Source organism: Kwoniella newhampshirensis, chromosome 12 (assembly GCF_039105145.1).
Source record: "Kwoniella newhampshirensis strain CBS 13917 chromosome 12, whole genome shotgun sequence".
Taxonomy (NCBI): domain Eukaryota; kingdom Fungi; phylum Basidiomycota; class Tremellomycetes; order Tremellales; family Cryptococcaceae; genus Kwoniella; species Kwoniella newhampshirensis.
The window spans coordinates 853,900-876,912 of record NC_089965.1 but is presented as its reverse complement, the minus strand read 5'-3'; the positions used below and the strand labels follow the sequence as shown (position 1 = coordinate 876,912).

At 51.3% G+C, this 23,013-nt stretch overlaps 10 protein-coding genes across 10 annotated transcripts; 4 read left to right on the top strand and 6 right to left on the bottom strand.

The window, feature by feature from the left end:
• Nucleotides 1–108: 108 nt before the first annotated feature.
• On the bottom strand, nt 109–1,502 carry IAR55_005895 (uncharacterized protein; the record flags this gene model as incomplete). The annotated part of the gene is made up of 2 exons (XM_066948984.1): nt 109–1,111; nt 1,168–1,502. 2 exons carry the CDS (start codon nt 1,500–1,502, stop codon nt 109–111), a joined length of 1,338 nt encoding a protein of 445 aa, XP_066800757.1.
• A 1,259-nt stretch (nt 1,503–2,761) lies between these two features.
• IAR55_005894 (uncharacterized protein) lies at nt 2,762–3,712 on the top strand (the record flags this gene model as incomplete). The annotated part of the gene is made up of 6 exons (XM_066948983.1): nt 2,762–2,879; nt 2,936–2,965; nt 3,017–3,076; nt 3,137–3,184; nt 3,243–3,562; nt 3,620–3,712. 6 exons carry the CDS (start codon nt 2,762–2,764, stop codon nt 3,710–3,712), a joined length of 669 nt encoding a protein of 222 aa, XP_066800756.1.
• A 337-nt stretch (nt 3,713–4,049) lies between these two features.
• Nucleotides 4,050–4,411, bottom strand: IAR55_005893 (uncharacterized protein; the record flags this gene model as incomplete). Its single annotated transcript, XM_066948982.1, has 3 exons — nt 4,050–4,181; nt 4,236–4,253; nt 4,316–4,411. 3 exons carry the CDS (start codon nt 4,409–4,411, stop codon nt 4,050–4,052), a joined length of 246 nt encoding a protein of 81 aa, XP_066800755.1.
• A 1,381-nt stretch (nt 4,412–5,792) lies between these two features.
• Nucleotides 5,793–6,173, bottom strand: IAR55_005892 (uncharacterized protein; the record flags this gene model as incomplete). The annotated part of the gene is made up of 1 exon (XM_066948981.1): nt 5,793–6,173. One exon carries the CDS (start codon nt 6,171–6,173, stop codon nt 5,793–5,795), a length of 381 nt encoding a protein of 126 aa, XP_066800754.1.
• A 1,255-nt stretch (nt 6,174–7,428) lies between these two features.
• IAR55_005891 (uncharacterized protein) lies at nt 7,429–9,606 on the top strand (the record flags this gene model as incomplete). The annotated part of the gene is made up of 11 exons (XM_066948980.1): nt 7,429–7,517; nt 7,580–7,715; nt 7,787–7,821; nt 7,875–7,898; nt 7,951–8,004; nt 8,093–8,253; nt 8,305–8,357; nt 8,410–8,548; nt 8,607–8,673; nt 8,724–8,931; nt 8,995–9,606. The coding sequence occupies 11 exons, from the start codon at nt 7,429–7,431 to the stop codon at nt 9,604–9,606; spliced, it is 1,578 nt and encodes a 525-aa protein (XP_066800753.1).
• Nucleotides 9,607–9,614: 8 nt separating this feature from the next.
• On the bottom strand, nt 9,615–10,810 carry IAR55_005890 (uncharacterized protein; the record flags this gene model as incomplete). Its single annotated transcript, XM_066948979.1, has 3 exons — nt 9,615–10,276; nt 10,342–10,662; nt 10,723–10,810. The coding sequence occupies 3 exons, from the start codon at nt 10,808–10,810 to the stop codon at nt 9,615–9,617; spliced, it is 1,071 nt and encodes a 356-aa protein (XP_066800752.1).
• A 516-nt stretch (nt 10,811–11,326) lies between these two features.
• Nucleotides 11,327–13,882, top strand: IAR55_005889 (uncharacterized protein; the record flags this gene model as incomplete). The annotated part of the gene is made up of 9 exons (XM_066948978.1): nt 11,327–11,408; nt 11,605–11,735; nt 11,790–11,857; nt 11,911–12,522; nt 12,593–12,758; nt 12,813–12,963; nt 13,014–13,123; nt 13,172–13,332; nt 13,384–13,882. 9 exons carry the CDS (start codon nt 11,327–11,329, stop codon nt 13,880–13,882), a joined length of 1,980 nt encoding a protein of 659 aa, XP_066800751.1.
• Nucleotides 13,883–14,369: 487 nt separating this feature from the next.
• On the top strand, nt 14,370–17,392 carry IAR55_005888 (uncharacterized protein; the record flags this gene model as incomplete). Its single annotated transcript, XM_066948977.1, has 10 exons — nt 14,370–14,410; nt 14,573–14,628; nt 14,824–14,883; nt 15,164–15,227; nt 15,299–15,386; nt 15,461–15,550; nt 15,622–15,667; nt 15,860–16,410; nt 16,673–16,872; nt 17,164–17,392. The coding sequence occupies 10 exons, from the start codon at nt 14,370–14,372 to the stop codon at nt 17,390–17,392; spliced, it is 1,425 nt and encodes a 474-aa protein (XP_066800750.1).
• A 506-nt stretch (nt 17,393–17,898) lies between these two features.
• On the bottom strand, nt 17,899–20,084 carry IAR55_005887 (homocitrate synthase, mitochondrial; the record flags this gene model as incomplete). The annotated part of the gene is made up of 10 exons (XM_066948976.1): nt 17,899–17,994; nt 18,064–18,292; nt 18,348–18,640; nt 18,704–18,762; nt 18,824–19,077; nt 19,163–19,250; nt 19,322–19,485; nt 19,648–19,708; nt 19,767–19,788; nt 19,860–20,084. The coding sequence occupies 10 exons, from the start codon at nt 20,082–20,084 to the stop codon at nt 17,899–17,901; spliced, it is 1,491 nt and encodes a 496-aa protein (XP_066800749.1).
• A 572-nt stretch (nt 20,085–20,656) lies between these two features.
• IAR55_005886 (flap endonuclease 1) lies at nt 20,657–22,753 on the bottom strand (the record flags this gene model as incomplete). Its single annotated transcript, XM_066948975.1, has 12 exons — nt 20,657–20,843; nt 20,899–20,963; nt 21,030–21,431; nt 21,492–21,644; nt 21,694–21,744; nt 21,798–21,907; nt 21,982–22,045; nt 22,112–22,214; nt 22,276–22,353; nt 22,516–22,550; nt 22,627–22,688; nt 22,741–22,753. The coding sequence occupies 12 exons, from the start codon at nt 22,751–22,753 to the stop codon at nt 20,657–20,659; spliced, it is 1,323 nt and encodes a 440-aa protein (XP_066800748.1).
• Between the last annotated feature and the right edge of the window lie 260 nt (nt 22,754–23,013).

The following is a 23,013-nucleotide window of genomic DNA, read 5'->3' as shown; positions in this document are numbered from 1 at the left end:
TTACAGAGTGATATCCTTCAACGGATCTGGTAAGAAGAAAAAAACAAGAGTTGGGCATTGAGAAAGAGAAGCGTCAAAAGAAGATGATATTGTCCATAAGATTCGCCACTACACGTTCGTCACCTTCAAGCCCCTCTCCTCACCTTCCCTCGCTACGCTCCCCGCGCTTCCTGGCCGGTGGTGTGACGGCTGCGGCTGCTGGTCGTATCCGCCGTAAGCATCATCTTCAACATAATCGTACGCCTGGCTGGGATCAAAGTAATATCCTCCGTTTTGAGGGTCAGCGAGCTGCTCGGTCGTGTCGGCTGAGAAGTCGGGTTGATGGGCGTAGGGATCTTGAGGTGGATACCCGCCAGAGAAGTTATGTTGCGCGCTTGTCGCACCGAAGCCGGCGAGACCAGGGGCAGTCGCTGTAGAGGATCGATCTCCGACCCCGTTCAAGTTGACCATGTTGACGGCATAAGGATCATAACCTCCCGCTGGATCCTCGTAATCCGTATACTGTCCCATATCGGGTTGAGGCTGACCGTGAATGTCGGTACCGGGATTGGTCGAAGCGTAGTAACCACCATATTGAGCCATGGACGGTTGCTCCTCGTCGTCATCGAATGCCGATCGCGAAGAGTGATGCGCAGCCATCGCAGCGGCCGCGGCGGCGGCAGCGACATCTCTGTCCAATCGTTGTCTTCTTCGGCGTCGGAGCATAAAGATGATGAAAGCCATGACACCGGCGGTGACTACTAGACCAACGGCAACAAAAGTACCTGCGACGGCGCCAGAATTGCTGAAGAATCCATTGTCCGAAGCAGCAGCTGAAGAGGAACCAGAGCCAACGCCGCCGCTTGGATTGTGTACGATCTGGGTAACGGTATGGACTTTGCCCGCAGCGTCGGTGGATGTGACGGCTTGCGTGACAAGGTCGGGAGCTGTTGTGTGAACGTGGCCCTGGGCGTCAGTCGTAGTGATGGAGACAGCGGTCGTCGCAGTGGTCTCTGTCGATGACGAGCTCGCTGCAAGTGATGGGGTATTGGGGGAGGAGGAGGAGGGCGCATCAGAGGACGTTGGGGCAGCAGAACTCGTCGCTTGTTGAGACGAGGGGGTAGCGGAGGACCTGAGACGTCAGCGGTGCCATCAACGGGATTGACTCACGATTGCTCTTGTGTGGACGATTCCTGTTGACTTTGTTGAGTTTGAGATGGACTAGGCGTAGCCGACGCACTCGGGGTGTCACTCGGGCTAGCAGAAGGTGACTCGGTAGCAGATGCACTAGGTGAGGGGGAAGGAGATTGGCTTGGCTCTGCGCTTGAGGGTTGGGCAGAAGCCGAGGGCTGAGCACTAGGAGACGGGTCTGCTGAGGGTGAGGGCGCAGCAGAAGGAGACGCCGAAGGTGACGGCTCGGGTGAAGGACTAGGGGCAGCAGAAGGAGCTGGTGACTCGGCAGGCGAAGGAGTGGGCGCTGCGGTGTCTGTTGTTACAGAGAAGGGTGAGGAGTTCAGAGGCATCGTCGTGGAATCGATGAGCGGGGAGTGTGTGGACATGGTGAGGTGCAAGGGACAATTAGGATCAGCACTGTTCGAGAACGTGGAGACAATCTATTGGCAGAATTGAAAACAGAGGGTCTCGAGTGCTAGAGTACTATGGAATGGGTATCGAAATGAAAGGTAACACAAAGGTAGGTCACGGACTTGGCAGAGGGTGGATGAACTATCTGATCACGGCGATGAAAAGGCCGAAGCGGTGTGGGAATGACATGTCATCCATCCGCTCCCGTTGAATTCCATCTCTACATCCATCCGTTGACTGTGCACAAGCGAAACCCAGGGGAGGTCACGATGATGGGATGTCGCAATGTAAGATGTGCCCGCCTTCTACTGACCAACCCGATCGGCGACGAGGAAACGCGAAACAACAACAACGACAAGAAAGACTGAAACGAAATCTTGGTCCGATCCAATCAGCGTCAAAGGAGTGGCCAACTCACCTGACATATCGATGAGGTTCTCTCGCTCTCTCTGTCTATGTAACAATCCTATAGTATCTCCAACATCAAAATCTTGCCAGAAGACTTGATGATTGCCTCGAGCGACGACGAGGAGATCGGTCGGTCGAAAGGGAACGATTTGGTGATATAGACGCGCCGGTCAAGCAGTGTGGTGCGTGTGTGGCTGGTCGTTGAGGAACAGGATGTTGTCGATGTCCCCTGATTTGTTGTCGATGATGTGTGATGGTGAGGTAGTGAGCGGATGGGGTAGATGGAGATATATGATCCAAGAGAGGTTGTAGTGAAGAGTTGCGAGTAGTGATCAAACGCACATGCCCCCCTCCTCTGGCTTGTGGCTTTTGTTTGGCCCCGGGGCGTTTTCCCAACTGCTGCAGGGATTCTTTTTAGAGTTAGTCTTTTCTTCTTCTTGAATAATAAACAATAATAAATAATATTAATATTGTTGTTTTCCGTCCCCGTGCCTCTCTCTCTCTCTACGCGTCGAGTTACCTGATTGAGGTAATTGTGAAAATGGAAGCAGAAAGGGCATATGAAGAACACGTGGGGGGGAAGCAAAAAAGCTACCGTGGGAAGAATCCTTATATGCGGGACCCGGATACGATTCCTCTCTTTGCTCGTTTCGGCCTCAGCGCTTTCATGACGTCTTTTGGCTCGGCGAGAAATGCATTCACAGTGAAAGAGAGGGTTGGAATGCGATTTGGTATTCGCAGCTGCTATTCATCACTTGCTCATCGTCCATTGGCTTCACCTTGACTCACAATGCCTACCACAATTTCACCGCCCTCCCCTCAGTCCGTGGAGCAATCAGCACAGGCAGGCGCTCAGAACCTGGAGAAAGCTGGAGAGAACAAGCTAGGTCATCTCGTCGATGACAATGGTGCGGTTGACTCGCTGGAGACTCACTCGCACGAGCTGATCTTTCTGTCTCTGTAGCCGACTCTACCGACTCCAATGTGCGATATGGTATGTGGCAGCTCTTCCAAACAGCAGCCTGGGGCTGATACCGCAATGTAGCTGCCTATCTCAGACGTATCACCGATGTCGCTCGAGCTGGTTCAAGATACACCGCCTACAGTGAGTCGCAAGAACTGCTGCCTTCTTGTTCTTTTTCACGACGGCTGATGTGTCGTCTAGCAAGTGACATTGGAGAAGCATTCCGACCTATCGTACATCCATACTTGGGTAGGCACAGCTCCTCATCGTTTGATTCCTCACACAGTGCTAACGTCTCGGCTCACAGTCACCGCGGCCTACGGTGTCTCCTGGGCGTATCTCATCGGCGACGTATCCTTCACAACCTACAAATCATCTCAACTTGGCCCAACCCCCCTCGAAGCGGCCAACATGTCCGAGTCCACGCGACTCGCCATGGTTGCTGTCAAGCGATCGGTCTTCCAGTCCATCGCCTCGATGGCTTTGCCTGCTTTCACCATTCACACCGCTGTGAGATACGCCGGTAGACAGTTTGCTAAATCTGCCAACCCAACGATGAGAAGATGGGGTCCTACTGCTGTCGGAATCGGTCTTGTCCCCGCCCTTCCATTTATGTTCGACCATCCGGTAAGTTGAAGACCTTCACAACATGATCGGGGTCAATACTGATTCCACTACTTCTAGGTTGAAACTGCTACGGATTTCGTGTTTGACAAGATTGAAGAATCCTTCTTCGCCAATCATGCGGCCGGTGTAGAGTCCAAAAAAGACATATAGACTCTGAGATACTTAGACGGAGCGGACGTTCAATCAAGCAATGTATCATACCAAGCACATAGGCCTGCGACAGGAGACGTCTATACTGAGCGCTTGGCCATCATCCAGCCGACCGATCCGTTTCCAGCCTTGTTATCCTCCAGTCTCTCGTCGATCTTCTGTATGCCATAACACAACCTCGGTCTCCCTTGTCGCTCTGCAAAATCTCCACATTGCTGCCCAACTTTGTCGAAGCGAAAGGTATTGTCTTGGACCCCTTGGCTGTACTGGAGAACGTGAGGTGTTGGACATGCACGTTGCCCGGGCAGGACGTTGCGATCAGTTGGACACTGACATCCTACCGTCCTGATGCAGAGGTGGACGTTGCACTCTGCGTATAATTCACGCTCGCAGACATCGATGTCGGGGCTTCGGGCCACAATATCTGTGCTAACCGATCATTGGATTGCGAGGGAATCTCGAACGGAGCCTTGTGCTTATCAGTGGGCGCCACTAGATTCCTACTCTCTCCTCTCTCACTCACTGCGAAAAGGAAAGTCTCCTTCCCTCGAGTTATGACTTAAACTTCTCCACCACCTTCCAGGACCAATGTTTCAAACGCACCCCAATCTCCTTTCCTTCCGCCTTTGCCGAGTTTGAGGTCCTGAACCGTAGAATCTGCGACTCTGATGAAACATGCCTTACTTCCGAAGCTGACATACAAGCCGAGATTAGCCAGTCGAGCATTTTCCTCTGTGCCCCCAATCGAAGGGGGTGACGATGACCCTAGAGAGGCAGCTCGTCCATTGTATATTGACGAAGGGTGGGTTGAAGAAAAATCCTCATACTCGAACACACTTTTCGCATCAAACAAGCTGGTCGGACGGCTGGACCTGGATGACTAGAGGTTGTCTTTTGGGAGACATTAGGCAGACGAAGGACAGACACCTGTAGAGGAGGAGCCGGAAGATAGAACGTCCTCGAAGCCCCGAAGGAGCTCGAAGCAGGGTTCGAGATTGAGGGATATGCGCCATGAATAGTGACATGAGTGGAAGTGGCAATGGCCAGGAAGGCTCTATCGGGACTGGTGAAGATGGCTGTGGTGAGACCGTCTGATTGATGTGAGGATGATCCAGACGAAGGTAGATTGATGTAAGTGCCCGCTCAAGACTTTGCTACCGATTCTGAGTGCAAGGAGGCTGTTTCAGCGAGTAGTGAACCCAATCGAGATGGGCGACCGACAGGCGATCGATTGATCTTCGCCCATTCAAACCCCTCTTTGGTTTTTCCTTTACTTCCGGTCACTGTCGGGATGTGATCCAGACCAGTATACGATCTGTGTTGTATGAAGGCCCATCGAGCGAGATTTGTCAACGTTTTGTATCTATAGATGCTTACTTCCGAACCTGTGCCCTTCTTCGGTCTACCAGGTTTATTGGTATCCTCAACCCCACCACATAATAGCACTACAGACTTTTGCTTTCTAACGTCTTGGCATTCGCCCGAGTCAGAACCGTCCGACAGCACTCGCATCTCCCAAACCGGCAGACTGGTCCAGATCGCTCTCATCGGCGATTCCTCGTCGTCAGATTTAGCACTCTTAAGCCTGCCGCTGTTACCTGCGATCACGAAAGGACGGGAGGGGCAGGATAAGGTACTTGTGATCGTCTCCCTGGAATGGACTGTGGAGGGGGGTCCGTAGTCCAATCGAAAGAGAGAGGTGGAAGGCAGCCTGGTGATTTTGACGGAAGTTGATAGATTAGTGATCGTAGATGGTGTAGGAACTAAAGATGTCAAGAGTGATGCAATTGGGAAGGTTCTATTGTATGAAGGGGGTTGCTCTTGAGGAAATGGTTGGGCTAGAGATTGAGGATGGGGAAAGGGAACAGGGGGCGGCTATAGTTCTGAGTGAGACGCGTTCTTGAAGCTGGGAGGCAGAGGGTCCTAGAGGTGCGTAAAATCAAATGATCACTCACTGCCCGACTCGGTCGCACTCATTCCGATCCAACAAGAGTCTCCACGTTCTCGTTGATCTGCTGTTTCTCGTCCGCTATATTTGTGGTATGTCGATCTGATTCATCCCGCCCGCATCCATACGAACTCACCCAGATCTCCCCTCAGCAACGGCCTCGGCGAATTCTCGGTCACCCGCCATTTCAATCCAAGCTCTGTTGAATACACAAGTCTCATACGTGCGGCCAGCCTCAAGTTCTGGGAGGGATGCCAGCACATACGAGGGTAGCTCTTCTCCTTGCCCTTCGATAAGCCCTTCCTCGTCCCATTCTTCACCTATGTCGTTCAGAGCTGGACTGGGGGCTGGTCTGCTATCGCTGACGATCTCACTGGAGTCAGATGAGGCCGGGGCGTCAATCTCGTCTGCTTTGTCCGAGCGCAAGACCGGATCCGCGGAACGAGTCGCCACATCGGGAGAGCTTGAGCTAGCTGGTACAGATACGGCAGCAAGTGATTCGGGTTTTCCCATCTTGAGGACAATAGTTTGCTCATCGGTCAGAGCATTCGTCACCGAGTGCTATGTCATTGTGAGCTGAATCGGAACGATTTTGATCTTCAGTCCATACAACCAAGAGCCTGTACAACCAGCAAGAAGGGAGATTTTGAGCTTTTCCCAAGGATAGATCTGGAGTACGTGGCTAGGTCAAATCTTTTGAAACACCTGACTGTCTTCAGCACTCGGAAAGAGGGCGATGCATCGCGAATAGCTTAGAAGCTGTGCATGAAGGGAGACGTCACGACCTCTATCATACGGTATGCTTTCTTTTCTCTCTTGATAGTGACACTGACAGCGATCCTTGTGGGGCATTGGGAGATGGTTGAATTTTGAGGAACTGTACTCGCACGATTGTGCGCTGGTCGTACCGGTTCGGCGATTACCGGCGATTCATCCAACTTCGGCGCTGCGGTCTCAACCACACAGCATACTCCTGTAGGCCGTCTACATCGAGCTGATCTGCTCGTTGTATCAAGAGAGCTTGTGCACTGACTAGAACCGAGACACGGAGACTGTTCGTCCTTTTTGATTCGATTGAGGTTGAGACCACTGCAATTCTGTCACGAACCAACCAAGTTTCCTCGCGACTACAATATGACCCCGTCTCCCTCAGACGATATTCGGCCCTGCCTCGTTTCGTCCAACACCCTCATTGGCATTCGATACATGCAACCAGTCACAAGAGAGACCATCTGGATCTCATTCTGGACTCCCTTGTTCCTCAGATTCATATCAGAAATGGCCGATGCGGTGACGCCACAACAAAACCTGAAACGAAAGGACGGTCGATGACCGACGGCAGCACTGACAAGGCATCTGAGACCAAGCAGATTGATTGATTGTCCTCCTGTCCCCAAGAAGAAGGAGAAGTCCTCAATCAGATCATCCCCTTTTTGTATCCGGTCCTCTAGGGCATGCCCTTGCTTGGTATACATTGATTACTTACCTCCTGATACAGGGCAAGGTCGATGGCTCCTCATGCCTTTGGCGAAGTGTGTTGAGGAGTAAAATACTGAGTGGTTCCACTCCCTCGAATAGTGGAAAGGAACACATATAAATGCTATGGCAGTTTCTCATCTGTATCTACCTGTTGCACCTCTTTCTTCACCCTTTTCCATCTCCTTCAATCACCGGACAACCTCGTTGACCCACTGACGATTCACTCATCATAGCGCGGGGCGCTGCCTTGATCACTATCAGACCGGAACAACAGCAGCACTAAAGCAAGATGATGTCTATGAGGACACGACTAATCATCATCGCTTCGCTTCTCGCCACCCCCTACACAACAGCTTATGATGATCTCTTGTTCACTGAGTGAGAGCAAGCCCCGCTGCCTACTGCCCACATGACTGCTTAGACTCTTACTTGTCCCGTAGGGATTTCTTCCCTCTGATCAACACCCGCCTCGACCCTATCATCAGCCCCGGTAAAGTCTCTTCGCACGTTCACCACGTTGTAGGATCTTCAGCTTTTACCGCGACAGAGGATTTCGCAACCGCTCAAGCCGGTTCGGTGAGTACAGTACTTTCGTCATGACCGGCGAAGACTCAAAGTGTGCTGATATACTTGTTTCCCTTTGTCAGTGTACCACGGCCAACTTGGCTCAAGACAAATCAAGGTGGGTGCATCAAACAATGCAAGCCCCAGCCCTATGCTGATCCTCGTTGAAAGCTATTGGGCACCTTTGCTCTTCTAGTGAGCTTGATGTTTCGTCTCACATTTCGCCCAACACTGAGGCGCATTCCAGCAAATGGAGGAATGGAAGCTATTCAGCAATTGTGGGGGACGGCGCATCCGCATAGTAAGTATCCATCCTCTCTCGCCCACAGCCGCCTTCTTGCAACCGGCGTTGCTGTAGATCATTTCACTGATCGCAGACCTGCTGCTAGCTGGAAGATGCCTCTCACCAATCCTACCGATGACGATTTCCTCGTGGTTCCCGACGACTTCCGCGTGGTGGCAGGTGATATCACGCGAACGACCTACAACAGTTCGAATGCCTTGGACAATGCAGTCAGCTTCCAATGCATCGATGCTGGAGGCAGTTACGGTAAGTCAAGATGTGACAACCCGCTCTCGTCAACGCTCATTCCTAGGCTAGATAAAACCCCATACATCCCTTCCAACAGGGAATGTCTCACGCTTCGCCCTCAGGTGAGCAACGCCTGATTGTCAGTCATATTGTCGGATTGACACCTGATGGCAGATCAACTTTCCCGAGTGTTGGGATGGAGTCAACGCCTACAAGGAAGACGGCTCGCACGTTTACTACCCCATCGATGGTAATCCAGAGGGTGGAAAATGCCCCGAAGGGTATCACAAGATTCCCCATCTGTTCCTCGAAAGTGTGTTGCACTTTCTTCTGTGGGGCGAACAGGTCGCTGAAGTGATTTTTGCTCGCAGCCACGTACCACATCAAGGAAGAGAACATTGGTGAAGGATATGAATGGTATCCTGGCTGTTTCGTACTGTGTGTGTTCCCGCCGACAAGCAGCGAAATTCACTGACAGAAGCAATCAGGGCCAATGGAGATGATTTCGGGTACACTTTCCACGCAGATTGGATCAATGGATTCCCACACGGTTTCATCGTCGATACCTTCCACCAGTGCTACGACGGTACAAGTATCAGCAAGACCTGTGCGCCGATCGACCAAGGAAGAAACGAGGCGTACAACAACGGAATAGACAGCGGATCTTGTGTCACTCAGGGTCAAATTGTGAACGAGGTGAGTTTCGCTTTGCTCATCACCCGCCCTGCCCTGTGGCCACTGACAATCGGAACCCACCAGCGGGTCGGCCAACTCTGGGCTATTCCGGAACTTCCAGGCAACAATCTCTTCTTCAACTCCTCCCGAACTCCTGCTCCTAAAGCATCTGGCTACCAGGAGAAGGCAGAATTCGTTCAAGTGACGAACTCCACGGGAGGTTACTGTGTCTCTGGTACCTGCATTGATTACATAGGAAGCGATGTGGTCACCTCGTACGGAGCTTCAGGTACCAACCCTTTGTCTTCCGAGAAGAAAGTTGACAACGGCGCCGAACCCTCCGCCAACCAGACTGTTGGCTCGGCTTCTGGCATCTCTGCTTCAGCGACTTCCAGCACACCTGCCAACACGACAGATACTGCCGGCTCAATTACTGAAGCCGCCTCTATCGCCACGCCTTCTGTCCCCACTTCTGGAAATACTCAGATAGGGATCAACGCTCTTGCTCCGGAGCCCACGGTAGAGGATGACGATGACGAAGAGCTGGTGTGTCATCGCAGGAAGAAGAGAAGGGTGCCCGCTTGGCAGACGATGACCAGGTGTCATCATCTAATCTGCTTACTGTATGAACTTGAAGTACTTGCCTCTGATTTTTCTAGCTACCATGCATATGCTTTACCTTCCTGGTCGCAATAGTGAAACGCTCACAGATCCAGTGCCTCCATACTGAAGTCCATCTCCTCATCCACCAGAACCATAGCGCCACTATCTATCAACTCCCACTCATCCGCCTTAAGAGTACTAGGTTCACTGGCGACAATGACGTGTTTTCTATGGTCCTCCTTCTCCCTGTCACCTTCCTCTTCGCTTACGTTGAAACCTGGCTTCCCTTCATCTGGATGACCTTTGTATTTTCGGTTGAGCACAGCACCAGCAGTAGTCGAGTAGTACAAGGACGGGGGTTCTTTCCCTGCTGGCGAAGCATATCTGATGGCGACCAGTGATGATCCTGATGACACCAAGAGGTTCAAGGCGTTATGTTCCGATTTCCCACCGCCTTTCTCTTTCTCAGCAGTGGCTTTTAGGTCCTCCAACACCTTCAGAGTCTTGATCATCGCCTCGCCCATCTCTTCAACAGGGTATATTTTCTCCCAGTCGCCTTGTTCGCCACATAGATGGTAGAAGTACAGTGCGGCGATGTGTTCGGAATCTGTGGTTCCGAGAATGGCGAGTTGGTATCGGATCGGTAAGAGGAGGAGAAGCTGAGGTTTGAACAGGTGGAACGAGCCGAGGGTTCCGTTATGGCAGAACAAATGTCGCCCGAAGGTGTAAGGATGACAATTGGTCTCGACAACCGGTGTAAGGCCTGAGATATGCAATGATCAATGACCTCTCTGTGGGGATCGGATATCGCTTGATGATTGGACCCACCTGTACCCGCACGGACATGTCCGACCACCGCTCTCGTGGCGATCCCACTTGCCAGGCTCCTCAAGATAAGGTCGTTCAATGGCGGTCTAGTATTCTTGTACACTACAGGTCTTAACCCTTCTTTCCCACTTGTCCCAGAGTCGAACTCCTGATACGAGTCGGACCACCATCCTATCCCGAATCCATCCATGTTCGTGAGGGGGTTAGGAGATCCCGTGTCATTCGCTGATGTAGGGGACAGCGACGAAGGGCTTTGAGAAGGCAACTTGTGTGGAAGAGGATCGAATGATTTGTGCGAAGGTGGAAGATAGTGTTCATCGACTGTGGATCATTATGAGTTCAGCATGGCAACTACTGGACACAGGGTCAGAACAGGCTCACTCTGCTTGACCAAGGAATGGGTCGGTCTCAGGACGAGATCTTCGAGAAGTTGGGGTTCTTCCCCGAGATATGTGAACCATCTGCACATTGTTTTCGAGAGTATGACTGAGTATATGGGCTACTTTACCTCGACAACAAGCAGGACGCTTCCCGTGATATATATATATACCTGATGTCCAAGTCTATATTTACATTTTTTGGAATCTCGACTAGAACCTGTAATATGACGCGCGAAAGCAAAGTGGACATCCTCCACCCTCGACATAGTGCCACGAACGGGATCAAATATGACCCGGTTACTAAAGATCTAACTTTACAGTGAGCCCCCGCGTCATTATGAGAATGTCGCAATTGACGTCATCAGACCGAGACGTGCTATGATGGCATCCATCCCTTGACACGAAATAATCATCATTCCAATGAGATTGTAACGCTGGAACCGACGACACATCACCTACTACCACCACCACCATTACTAGACCATCATCTTCTTTTCATCTTTCTTTTCCCCTTCTTCCACTCTTACCTTTTACCACATAACGACAAGGTAATCGCGTTCTGACACTCAATCTACCTCTTGACGACATCACATCTTACAAACAAAATGAGAATCACAAGAACGGTCCTCTTCACCGTCCTCGCCATCGCCGCGGGTAGCGAAGCCAAGCTGTTCGGCAAAGAGAAACGTGAGTCACCCATACAATTCTCAACGGCTACTGGACGATCGCCACCTCAAGGGAGATCGATGGAGAGAGAAAAACAAGAGCTGACAGAGGCCTTTTCTTTTGCTATTTTCTTCCCACGCGTCATTCGATCCTTCCGCACGTCATGCTCCTTTATTCCTTTGCTTTCTTACTTTCATATCACACGCCACCCATGTAGCCGTCTACGAAGACTGGTCTCTCGATCAATCCGTCGCTTTCCTCAAGGAGCAAGGAATCGCCGTCAAAGACTCTGCAACTCTCGCTGAGATCCAAAAGCAAGTCGCTGACAACGCTGATGCCGCTGCCAAGGTGGGTTGCTTGGTTCACCTCACAAACAAGACCTGAGCTGATTTCTGCGTTCAGTGGGGAGCTGCATCCGTTGGTGCCGCTCAAGGCCACTTCGAAGCCTACAGCGAGGCTTTAATCGACACGTAAGTTGGTTGTATCTTGGTCGGATAGTTATCTCGGGTGACATCGCATGCAGTTGGACCGAGAGTCAATTGAGGGAATGGCTTTTGGAGAAAGGCGTCGTTTCTCCTTCCTCCAACCGTGAGCAGCTCTTGGTCAAGGCCAAGCAACAAGCTTCCGCCGCTTCCACCGCCGTCTACGGTCACCCTACCGACCAAGCCGCCTCTTCCGTTTCTTCTGCTGCCTACGGTGCTGCTTCGTCTGTCTCCTCCGCCGCTTACGGTGCCGCCTCCCAAGCATCCGCTCAAGCTGCCTATGCGTCCGCCAAGGTTCAAAGGAAGTTCGACGACAGCAAGGACTACGTCTTCTCCACTTGGGATGATAACCAGCTCCGAACTTGGCTCCAAGAGCATAACGTCTTGTCCACCCCGGAGCCTACCGGTCGAGCCGCTCTTCTTAGCAACGTCAAGACCGCTTACTTGAAGGCAACTAGCCCCGTCTACGAGGCCTGGTCTACCAGCTCTATTCACGAATGGCTGGTCGAGCACGGTATCGTTCATCCCGAGCCCACCGCTCGTGAGAAGCTTATCGACTCCATGAAGGCCAACTACTTTGAGACCAAGGACAAGGCTTACTCTCGATGGACTGAGAGTCAGATGCGAGACTGGTTGATCTCTGAGGGTGTCATGTAAGTCTCAAATCCAAGTGCAGCGAACGCACGACGTTGACATCCCCGATATTGACATTCTCGATAGTAGCACAGATGCCGCTAACCTCAAGAAGGAGAAGTACGAGAAACTTTTGGATGAGCACTACACCCGTGCCAAGTCGACAGTTTGGAGTGGATGGACCGACTCCGAGTTGAGGGCTTGGCTCGTCAACCACGGTTACATCAAGTCTGATTTCCAGGCCAAGCGTGATGAAGTGAGCTGCTTGGACTTCGGCGCGCGCGAGACTTACTGACATGCCCGATCACAGTTGGTCAACCTGATCTCCGACAAGTACAAGGATTCAACCTCTGCTCCCTACCTTGCCTGGCCTGATGCGCGACTCCGAGCCCAGCTCCGAAGCTACGGTATCGACGACACCAAGTACTCTACTCGACCTTCTCTTATCCACGAGGTCCGAAGTAAGCTGTTGTTCAGCATTTTTTAGCTGACAAAGCTAACGACGCTGCAGTCCACTACGTCCAGTCCCAGAACAAGGTCGAGCAGATCCTCGCATCTATCCGAGAGACCATCAGCGGCGGAGTCGAATTTGCCGAGGAGAAGCTTGCCGGTGTTCTTGAGGTATGTCCTCTCTCACTGCATCTAGAAATATGCTAATAAGCTGTATAGCTCCTCACCGCCTCCAAGTTGACCGCTGAGGAGAAGCTCGACAAGGCTTACGCCTCCGTCTCGTCAGTCTACCAGGTCGCTGTCAACTCTGCCAGTTCCGCTGCCAGTGTTGCTAGTGCCAGCGCTATTTCTGCTGCTTCCGTTGCGTCCAACAGCGCTGTGTAAGTTTCAAGTGTATTTGTGAGATCATTAACTAACGCGCCGACCTCCAGTGCCTCCGCCTCGTCCGCTTCGGCCTCCGCTGTCTCCGCCGCTTCTTCCATCTCTAGCAGTCTTTCTTCGGCTGCTTCATCCGCGTCTAGCGTTGCTGCCAAGTCCGCCAACAACCCTTCGTTGACCAGCGCCGCTTCGGTCGCATCCAAGTCTGCTTCTAGCGCTGCTAATTACGCTTCGTCTTCGGCCTCTTCCGTCGCTTCGTCTGCTTCATCGGTCGCTTCCGTTGCCGCTCACTCTGCATCTCTCTCAGCCTCATCTTTCGCCAAGTCGGCTTCCCTCTCCGCCGTTTCCGCCTCACATGCCGCCCTCGAGAGCTCCTCATCGCTCTCCAAGTCTCTCAGCTCCGCTTACTCGGTCGCCAGCAAGTCGGCCTACTCGGCCTCTTCCGTCGCTGCTGCCAGCGCTAGCTCTGCCAGCAAGTCCGCTTCTTCATACTCTGCTTCTCTCAGCAGCATCAGCGCCAAGGCTAGCAAGAGTGCCAAGAATGAGCTTTAAAATGGCTTCAGTAGATGAAGAGGAACGATAAGTACGTGACGAATGGTGGCACGAGAAAGATAGCGATGTGGAAGGCGAGTGTAGAGGAGGGCATGAAGTAAACCTCAAGTAGTCCTTTTATGTGTCCAATAGTTTCTTACTGTCTCATTTACCATAGCTTTATTCTGCCTATTCCCTTTCATGATTCTGAACGAGAGAGGGTAATATACGAGTGTTTGGACCGAGGATGGCTACGACGATGAAGAATGCAAAAGAATATTATTAAAATGCACAACAGATGCGAGTGCCACATTGACGGGTTCCGGAATAAACCCCGCTTGCCACTCAGTCGTCTTTGGTGATTGCTTCGCGAGTAAGTTATCACTTGATGATGGACATGGATGTATTTGACACTATCTATCAGCCAGTCAACACATCCAAGACGAGCTTTGGGCTAACTCCACTAGACTGTATACATCTGGCTTATCCCACCTTCTTCGTCTTCAAAATGGCCAACGCAGAGCTGGAACGCGATCCCTTTTACCTTCGGTACGTATGGGACCTCCAACGATTATATGAACGGAGATAGACTGCTGATGGACACACTCGGATCTCTGTTCATGATATACAGATACTAGTGAGTCCACCGACCCAAGCAGGAGCCAAGCAGGAGGAAGAGGAGCTGACTGTCTTTGCCTTGTGACGGTGCAGTACCGGTCATCAAGGTATGCACGGACATGAATTCCTTGAATTCGAATATGCACATGGTGAGTGGACCTTCCACACTTTACATGAAGGATCAAGCGAGCATAATCGAAGGAATCAAGGAACGGTATGAATGCACGAAAGCATGTGTGGATGGGCCTTGTGACAATGGAAGAATCGCAAAGTTGTCGGAATGTGAAGGAAGAGCAACTTGACGTAGACGAAGGCTGATGTTATCAATCATTCTGATTATCTAGGCCGAATCAGATATGCCAATAATTCGAATTATAGGAACGATAGTCTGATCAGAAAAGAAAGTGGGTATCGATGCGGTTGGGGGTGGCTTTGTCTCACGGGCGGAAGGGGTCGTGAGGTTCCTGATACATGGGAGAGTCGATTGGAGGTGCGAAGAAACAACGGGGGACTTGTTCAGCTTTACATATAGGCAAAGGTAGTCTGGGTGGATGAGTTCGAGTGTGAGCAAACCTGAGAGAGGAGCGAAAACACGTCTCAACGAGTGGGAGAAGGACGGAGTGTCATATGGACCAGGGCAGGAAGGCTGCTCGTTGCTGACAATACACCTTTTTCTCTCCCTAGTGTACGTCTCACCAGCAGTCGTCGACGAGTTGAAGAGGATTGTCAGAGAGAGCGAAATTGCAAAGTAGGCGCTTTGGGTCTTATTTTATTTGCGCTTCACCCACACTGCGGACTGACTCCTGGTGACGTTTTTAGAGAAGACGACGTTTCTTGGCCCAAGAAGAACATTGTAGGAAAGCAGGAGCTGGAAGTACGAATAGATAAAGACCATATCGCGTTTGAGGTGAGTCGGAACCACGACTGATCCAATTTCCAAGAGTCCGCATATCTGACTTGGATTGTCATGCAACCTTCCAGACCGCCAAGATCGGCTCATTGGCAGATGTCAACGAATCATCCGACGCAGAAGGATTAAGAGTGTTCTACTATCTCGTTCAGGACCTCAAAGTGAGTCTGAGACGAACGCTGTCCGCCAGAGCAAGGGCCAACGTTGATGTCCTGTGCGACGGAATCGATAGTGCTTCATTTTTTCTCTGATCACACTCCACTTCAAGATCAAGCCCAGTGAGTCGTTTGTAACAGAGTATCAATCCTCTGGAAGTCGGCTGACAACTCGTGGCAGTCCAACAATAATGAGCAGAAACAAGACAGAAAGAGAACGGGTCCATCGCATGCATGTATTACAGAATCATCACGGTGGCAATGGTTGTACCTAAGATCAAATCTGAGCATTTGTGTTTATGCCGTAGACCGTAGAAGAGCAATTCTGGTCACAAACGGAGAGCTCCGGCGACGTTGTCATCGCGAGATCTCAATCGCAAAAGTCAGTTCGACTTCGATCTACTTTTGGCTTCAGCTTCAGTTCTTCTTCTTGCTCAATTGCAATACTCTTCTCTCACAAAAGAAACTCTTTTGTGTCACCATCAACTTTCAAGCAGCATAACAGAATGTCCTTGATCGTCCCTCGTCACGCGGCCCGTTCATTCGGTAAATCCACATTATCGAAGATCCAACTGCGATCATTAGCGTCCGACGCCTATTCCCGATCCATAACTACACCCTCCTCTTCCCCCGTTGCTGGACCCTCATCTCCGCCTCACTCTACTAGCAAGTCATCATCATCACCGGCCTACTCTCCCGAAGCAACCACCTCGACCCCCTCGGACTTGTCTGACGAACATCGCGCTCTGGTCGATCGGATCATCAGGGTGGACCAAGCGGGCGAATTGGGCGCTAATTGGATCTATAGAGGTCAGAAATGGGCGATGGAGTTGAGAGGGGATAAGAAGACGGCGGAACAGATCGAGGTGAGTGCGATACTCTTCTCGGATATGAGGGGATGAGCTTTGGGGAGATTGTCTCTTTGGGTCGCGGACGATGGTTGATCGATCATGGTCGATGTACTCATCACTCCTGACTCGCCTTCTCGGACTGGGTCCACACTCACCAAATATCCTCGTCCCAATCACAGTCCCGTGAGAGATCCCGATACCAATCCCATCCCTAGCCTGACGACCATTCTGCCCCAAGACCCTTCTCGACGATACAAGCTGACGCTCACCGACCCAGGAAATGTGGGAGAACGAACGTCATCATCTCAAGACCCTCTCCCAGCTTCAGATCCAACACAACGCCCGTCCGACCATGCTCTACCCTTTATGGCAAGTCATGGCTTTTGGACTGGGCGCAGGGACGGGCTTGATGGGTAAGGAGGCGGCGATGGCCTGCACCGAGGCGGTGGAGACGGTCATCGGGGAGCATTATGATGAGTGAGTGACGGGCGGAGTCGGGTTTGGGTATGGGTATGGAGTTTTGTGGTCTTGTCTCGATCGAGGTGTGGGTAAGGGTCGTGCACGTGCACACGGGTACCGCAGAGGGGCGTGTGGCCATGGTGTCGGAAAGGATGACGGGATGGAAGGGATCAAGGACAGAGATGGAGGTCATCGAAGACAGGAAGGCGACCGACTATCGGTCAGAGGGAGCAAGAAGACTGTCAACTCAATCATAACGATCAATGCAATGTAGGCCACAGCTAACATCCATCCCATTACACTCAAAAGCCAACTGAAAGCTCTCCAACCCCTCCTCACTGCTCCCCAATCTCAGACCCAACCACACCCCTCGCTCCCCCTCATGGCCGACATCATCCGTGAGTTCCGGGACGACGAGCTCGGTCATCTCGATATCGCCGTCGAAGAAGGAGCGCAGAAGGCGCCCGGGCACAGCTTACTCTCTGCCGTTGTTGGATATGGGTGTAAGGCCGCCATCAAGGTCTGTGAGAGGGTGTGAGCGAGCGAGCGAGCGATCGCGATAGGAAGGATCGGGCGTCGCATCTGGTTTGTGGTAGATTTGCTAACTTATCTATCGGAGGAGGTCGGGCTGGACCAAAGTAGTCTTATTCTGTTTCTGTACGATCATGTAATGCAATGAATTGATGGAGTTCAGATCAGCGTCGTAAGTTATGGGACGAGGGAACCAAGTCTGAACAGATCTTGGACGACAACGTGGTGCGAAAGAGACTCTGGTCAATACTTGAGGATAGATCTTCACCCAGGGCTCAGTACAATGCACAATTCAATTGCCGGCTGAACAAGCAATCCCAGCAAACGCATAACATGACATGGCATGACAGACAGCAAGATATGATAATGATCAAAACCCAACCTCGGTGCGTTCTCGATCCTACTCCAAGCAATTCCATTGCTTCCTCAATACAGTTTGTATGTCTTTGAATCTACACAATCGACACCGCCCTCACTCTGAACCTCACTCTGAACCTCACTCTCCTTCCATACTTAAGCGGATGGCTCTCCGATTCTGGCTCTCTTCGCAGGGGTGCCGTTGGTGCCGTTAGATCTGCCTGAAGGAGAAGAATCTCTTGAGGGCATGTGCTGTAGGAGAAATGCGTCAGCTCACTCCCACGCAACCATCTTTTGTCGATCCTTTGCGACCCCACTCACCTGCTCGAGAAGCTTGTCGAGGACGGCCGATTGGCCGACCTTGAGATCACCAGTCTTGATACCGGTGTGGTAGATACGAAGGATCATGTCGACATCTTCCATTGATTGGGTCTTGATGTCGGCGAGCTCCTTGATCTTGGCGGTAGCGTCCTTGATCTGCTCATCGGTCATGCTGAGGTTGAGTTGCTCTACTCTGGACTTGACAGCGTTCCATCCGGTCAATCGGTGACTATAAGGTTTGAGGGTCAGCACAGCGTCACGACAATGTGACTTTTCCAACCCACCCAATGGAAACATATCGAGTCATACCGAAGTCGGCGGGGTTGAGGATCTCGTAAGTGGAAGGGTTGGCAAGGATGGCCTTGGCGTGGATACCAGCCTTGTGGGTGAAGGCGCAGAAACCGGTGATGTAATTATTGAAAGGTACTTGAATCTCGACGGCCTCGGCAACGACGTTCTCGAGCTCTCGGAGCATAGAAAGGTTGTACTTGCTCTTGACGTAGTCGGGGTCGGCGACCATCATTCGGGCAATCAGACCACCAAGAGGTGTGATACCGTTTCTCTCTCCAATACCGAGCTGCAGGGGACCGATCAGTGACATGCACAAGGCGACCGCGGTCGGCAGATATTCTCAACTCACGATAGAAGTGTCAACGTGGGTGGCACCGGCCTCGAGAGCGGAATATGCGTTGGCGATGGCTAAGAACACACAGCGGATAAGTTTGCATTTCTGCTTCATAACAAGAACATTCGAACTCACCACAACCAGTGTCGTTGTGGAAATGGGTCTCAATGTCACAGCTGACAACACCTCGCAATGTCCTGACGAGGTCGTACACCTGTCGGGCATCGGCACAACCGACAGTGTCGGCGACACCAACTCGGTTGACACCAATCTTGTCTACTGTGCGGTAGATGGAAAGGAGGTCAACGAGCTCGGATCGGAAGGAGTCCTCGGAAGAGAATCGGATCTCAATACCCTTGGACTTGACGAACTCGATCACTTCAATAGCCCTTCAATAAGGTAAGGATCAGCCGACTTCGAGGTAGGAGATGGGATAGATCGAAGATGTGGTAAAGCAGGGCGCGGGCAACTCACTTCTTGGTGATCCAGGTCATGTCCTTGCCGTGAGAGTGTTCTCTGAGGAAAGAGGAAGTCCCAATGACGACATCGACACCGTCAACACCTGCACGCCGTCCAGGATGTCAGTCAGCATAAGTCCGCGACGCCTCACGCCCCCGTCAAAAGTCCACTCACCAGTCTCGACGGCCAATCGAGCGTCGTCCATGTGACATCTGATGTGTGTCAAGATCTTGGTCCTCTTGAGACCAAGCTTGCAGATAGCCTCGCAATGGGCCTTGGATTCAGGAGAAGCGGCAGGGGAAGTGAGCTCGATGTATTCAACACCGAATTCGTCAAGCCTGTGATAAGATAGTCAGCCAGGATCGATTGGCAGCCGGCTGACAAGCCAACTAATGGAGGATTGGGCATCGCATAACAAGGAACAGAGCATTTGAGGTGCAAGGACACTGTGGACGGTGGGAGGAACTATGGAGATACGGTTGTTGTCCACTTCAACTCACATCTTGGCGATCTTGATCTTGGTCTCGAGAGTGAAGAAAGCATTGGCGAATTGTTCACCCTCTTTCGGATCACATCAGCGCGGTTTCCATGGCTCTATTCATTGGGATTGCTAGCTCACCTCTCAATGTGCTCTCGATGATCTACAAGAATAGCGGTTCTCAGCATTAGCTCCCCATACTTGCTAGATCCATCTCCTGATGCGTGCACTCACCTTCCAGTTACTCGTGTTACTCAGGAAATCCGAAGCACGACCGTAGACGCCCTTGTGACTCTTGACGGCAGGGGGTTGTTGGGTGGTGGTCTCGTTCACGGCGTTGACGTGACCGTTGGTGGAAGACGAGATGTGAGGGGTGGTAGTGTCGATAGCGACCATCTCCTCATCGGCTGCGACACCGTTACCGTTGGCGACGATTGGTTGATCAGGTGGGGGACACATTTTGGAGGAAAGCGTTTGTATTTAGGATTCGAAGGTCTCGAAAACGAGTTTTGGTGTTTTGTTTGGCTCTGTTGTGATGATGACTCTGTCACGAAGACTGTACAAGTATTGAGTTTTCTGATGGACGTTGTGTGGTTTCCTTGACCTTGTCCTTGTCCTTTTGGATTGATTGGTAGACGAAGAGATGTGACTTGTACACTCTCTCTCTCCAATCACTACGAAATGAAATAAAATGACCTAATGATGGATTTTTCGACTCGTTCGCTCTGGAGGAGACCAGTGACGAGCAAGTTTTTTTTTTCCCCCCCCTTTCTTTCGGCTACACTAGTTGGACTTGTACTCGAATTCAGGAAGATCAATTCGGGACTCTGAAAGGAATAATTACCACATCGGGAAAATCACAGAGTCTCTTTACTAGCGTTTAAACCGAAAACGCGATCACCGTTCGGTCGCAGTTGAACGTCTGGTTCACTATATATGAGACATATATATATATATAAGTCATACATGCACGTTACATGACTACTCGTCTCTCAGTCCCAAACCCCCCGATATACATGCACTGGCAGCAATTACTTCTTTCCCTTCTTCTTCGCCGCGCCTCCCTTCTCTTCCGCCTTTCGCTTCCCTCCAGCTGCTGCTTTGCTAGGTGCACTACCCTCCTTGGGCTTCACACTGAAAAATCCATCCAGTCGTCCTTGTTGCTTGGCTGCCAACATCTTGCTCAACTTGGCAGCTCCTGCCCGAACTCGGTCCTCACTGCATGAGAAGCAGTATCAGCATGCGTTCACGAGCCCTTGGAAGGGATACCCACTTGAAGCCTTTATCTCTACACAAGAAGTCTACCAGTCCATCCGTGTCGGGCGCCTTCCATTCGAGCTGAACAAGACAAAAAAGGTCAGCTAAGTTTGCCTAGGAGGTAATCTCAGAGGACGCAGCACCCACCTCCAGATCATCCCCCTTGACCACATCCGGTTTGATGAACAATTGTTTCGCCTCCTCCCATGGCCAATAATCAGGGATCACCATCCCCGCACTCGTCACCTTCTTCTTTTTCTTAGCCGGTGATTTCTTCACAGGACTGCTCTTGGCGATCGGCACTTCCTCCCCATCAGAGTTGACCATCATCCCTCCGCCGCCTTCCTCGCTTTCTTTATCTGATTCATCATCGTAATCCTCTTTGATATGTTTGTTCTCCTCTGCCTTCTCCGCCATCTTGCCACGGATGAAATCGACAACACCGCCGAGCGATCCGTGCTCTCGTATCAGTTTGAGTGCGGTTTTGGGTCCGATACCCTTGCATGGTTCGAGGTAGTCACAACCCAGGAGAATACACAGCTCGATAAACTGCAGATAGGCGCTGGGTGTCAGTATCGATAAGACAGACCTCAACACAATGGCACCCACCTGATCCATTTCCATACCTAAATCTTGTAATGCAATATCTAGATTGATTTCTGAGATAGGCATTTTCTTCGCTTCGCTGAATGTTAGATGTCGAAGAAGGATTGGAGAGTGGAATGTGAGGGTGTCCATGTCTTCAGAACCGGCTGCATAAACCTGCGAAAGCCGCTCAGCATAGTCACCCGCCCTCGACCAGTTCACATACCTTGCCCGCTCGCGCCAGCTCTGCACACTGAGCCTCTGCCTCTCCAGGAGCCTAGTCATCGAATCAATTACAGTTGCAGGGCACAAACCAGACATGAGACTTACCGTCACAACAGGGATACCCATCAACGATAATAACTTCTTGCACTCCTCATTATGTTCCTTGGTCACTCTGACCTGTCTTCTTGCGAGCTTATCGATATCTTCGGCGGTACCTGAGTAGAGAAGTGAGTTCTACACTCCAAGCTTGGACATTCAAACGTTTTTAGTCGAAAGCTCGCCAACTCACCAGTCTCTTTGGCCTCCTCTTCTCCCTCCTTCGCTTCTTCTCGCTTCGCAAATCGTTTCGCCAGCTAACAAGACGTCAGTGTCCGGCTTGATATCCCATCTTGATTGCAGAGGGTTCACAAAGCACTCACCACACCGCCTTTTAATTCTGGTGGTTTTCCGTCAAATATATAACAAGGTTTGATCCCATGGTCCACCATTCGGATTGTTCGATAGAAGAAACCCATAAGATGACTGCGTACGTTGGCTCGTGAGTAAGTATGGACGAGAAGGGTCCGGTGTGAACGGTACACACCTGGTCACGTCTCCACTCTCGTTCATCAACATCTGACCGTCTTGTTGTCGAACGGCAATGAGGAATTGGTAGATCGACCTGTAGTTTTTGGGTGAGCAGTGACAATCCAGGGGTAAAGACTGAGTCAAGGTGCAAGAATATGTCAAGGAATGTGTATCGGTGATTGATAGGTTCCAGTCGTCTGCGAACAATGCTGACGAGAGAAATTGAGAGAACGAGGAAGATCGGGACAACACTCACATTGATGCGTCAATAGCGACTTTCCGACCGAACAGCTGGAAGAGTGAACCTCGTGTCAGCTACTTTAAAGACGTTGTCCTCTGTATAGCTGGTGTGCAAGTCTATACACACAGTCTTCATATCATGATCTTTCATACAGCGAGGTGCATTCTCGCTCAGTAATCCCGTGAGGCCTGTGTTCCGGATCAGCCTTCACATTGATGGCTTACAGCTAGCTGAGCTCACCTTTGATACCCATTTTGAATGACCGTCTTTACCGCCTGTTCAGTCTACTCGAGATTATTCGATATCGTACAAGTAAACAAGCCGGAGGTGGGTATATGACTTTGAAGGAATCCGACGTGACGCAACATTGCAATTCCTACTTTTGTCGCTTTTGACCCGCCATGTCCCATCGACGCGATCCTGAACATCGGGTGGAGGTCATTTCCACAAAAGAAAGGCGCGCTAAATGGTATTCTTGGTCCTGATTGTCTTAGGCACGCTAGACTCGACATC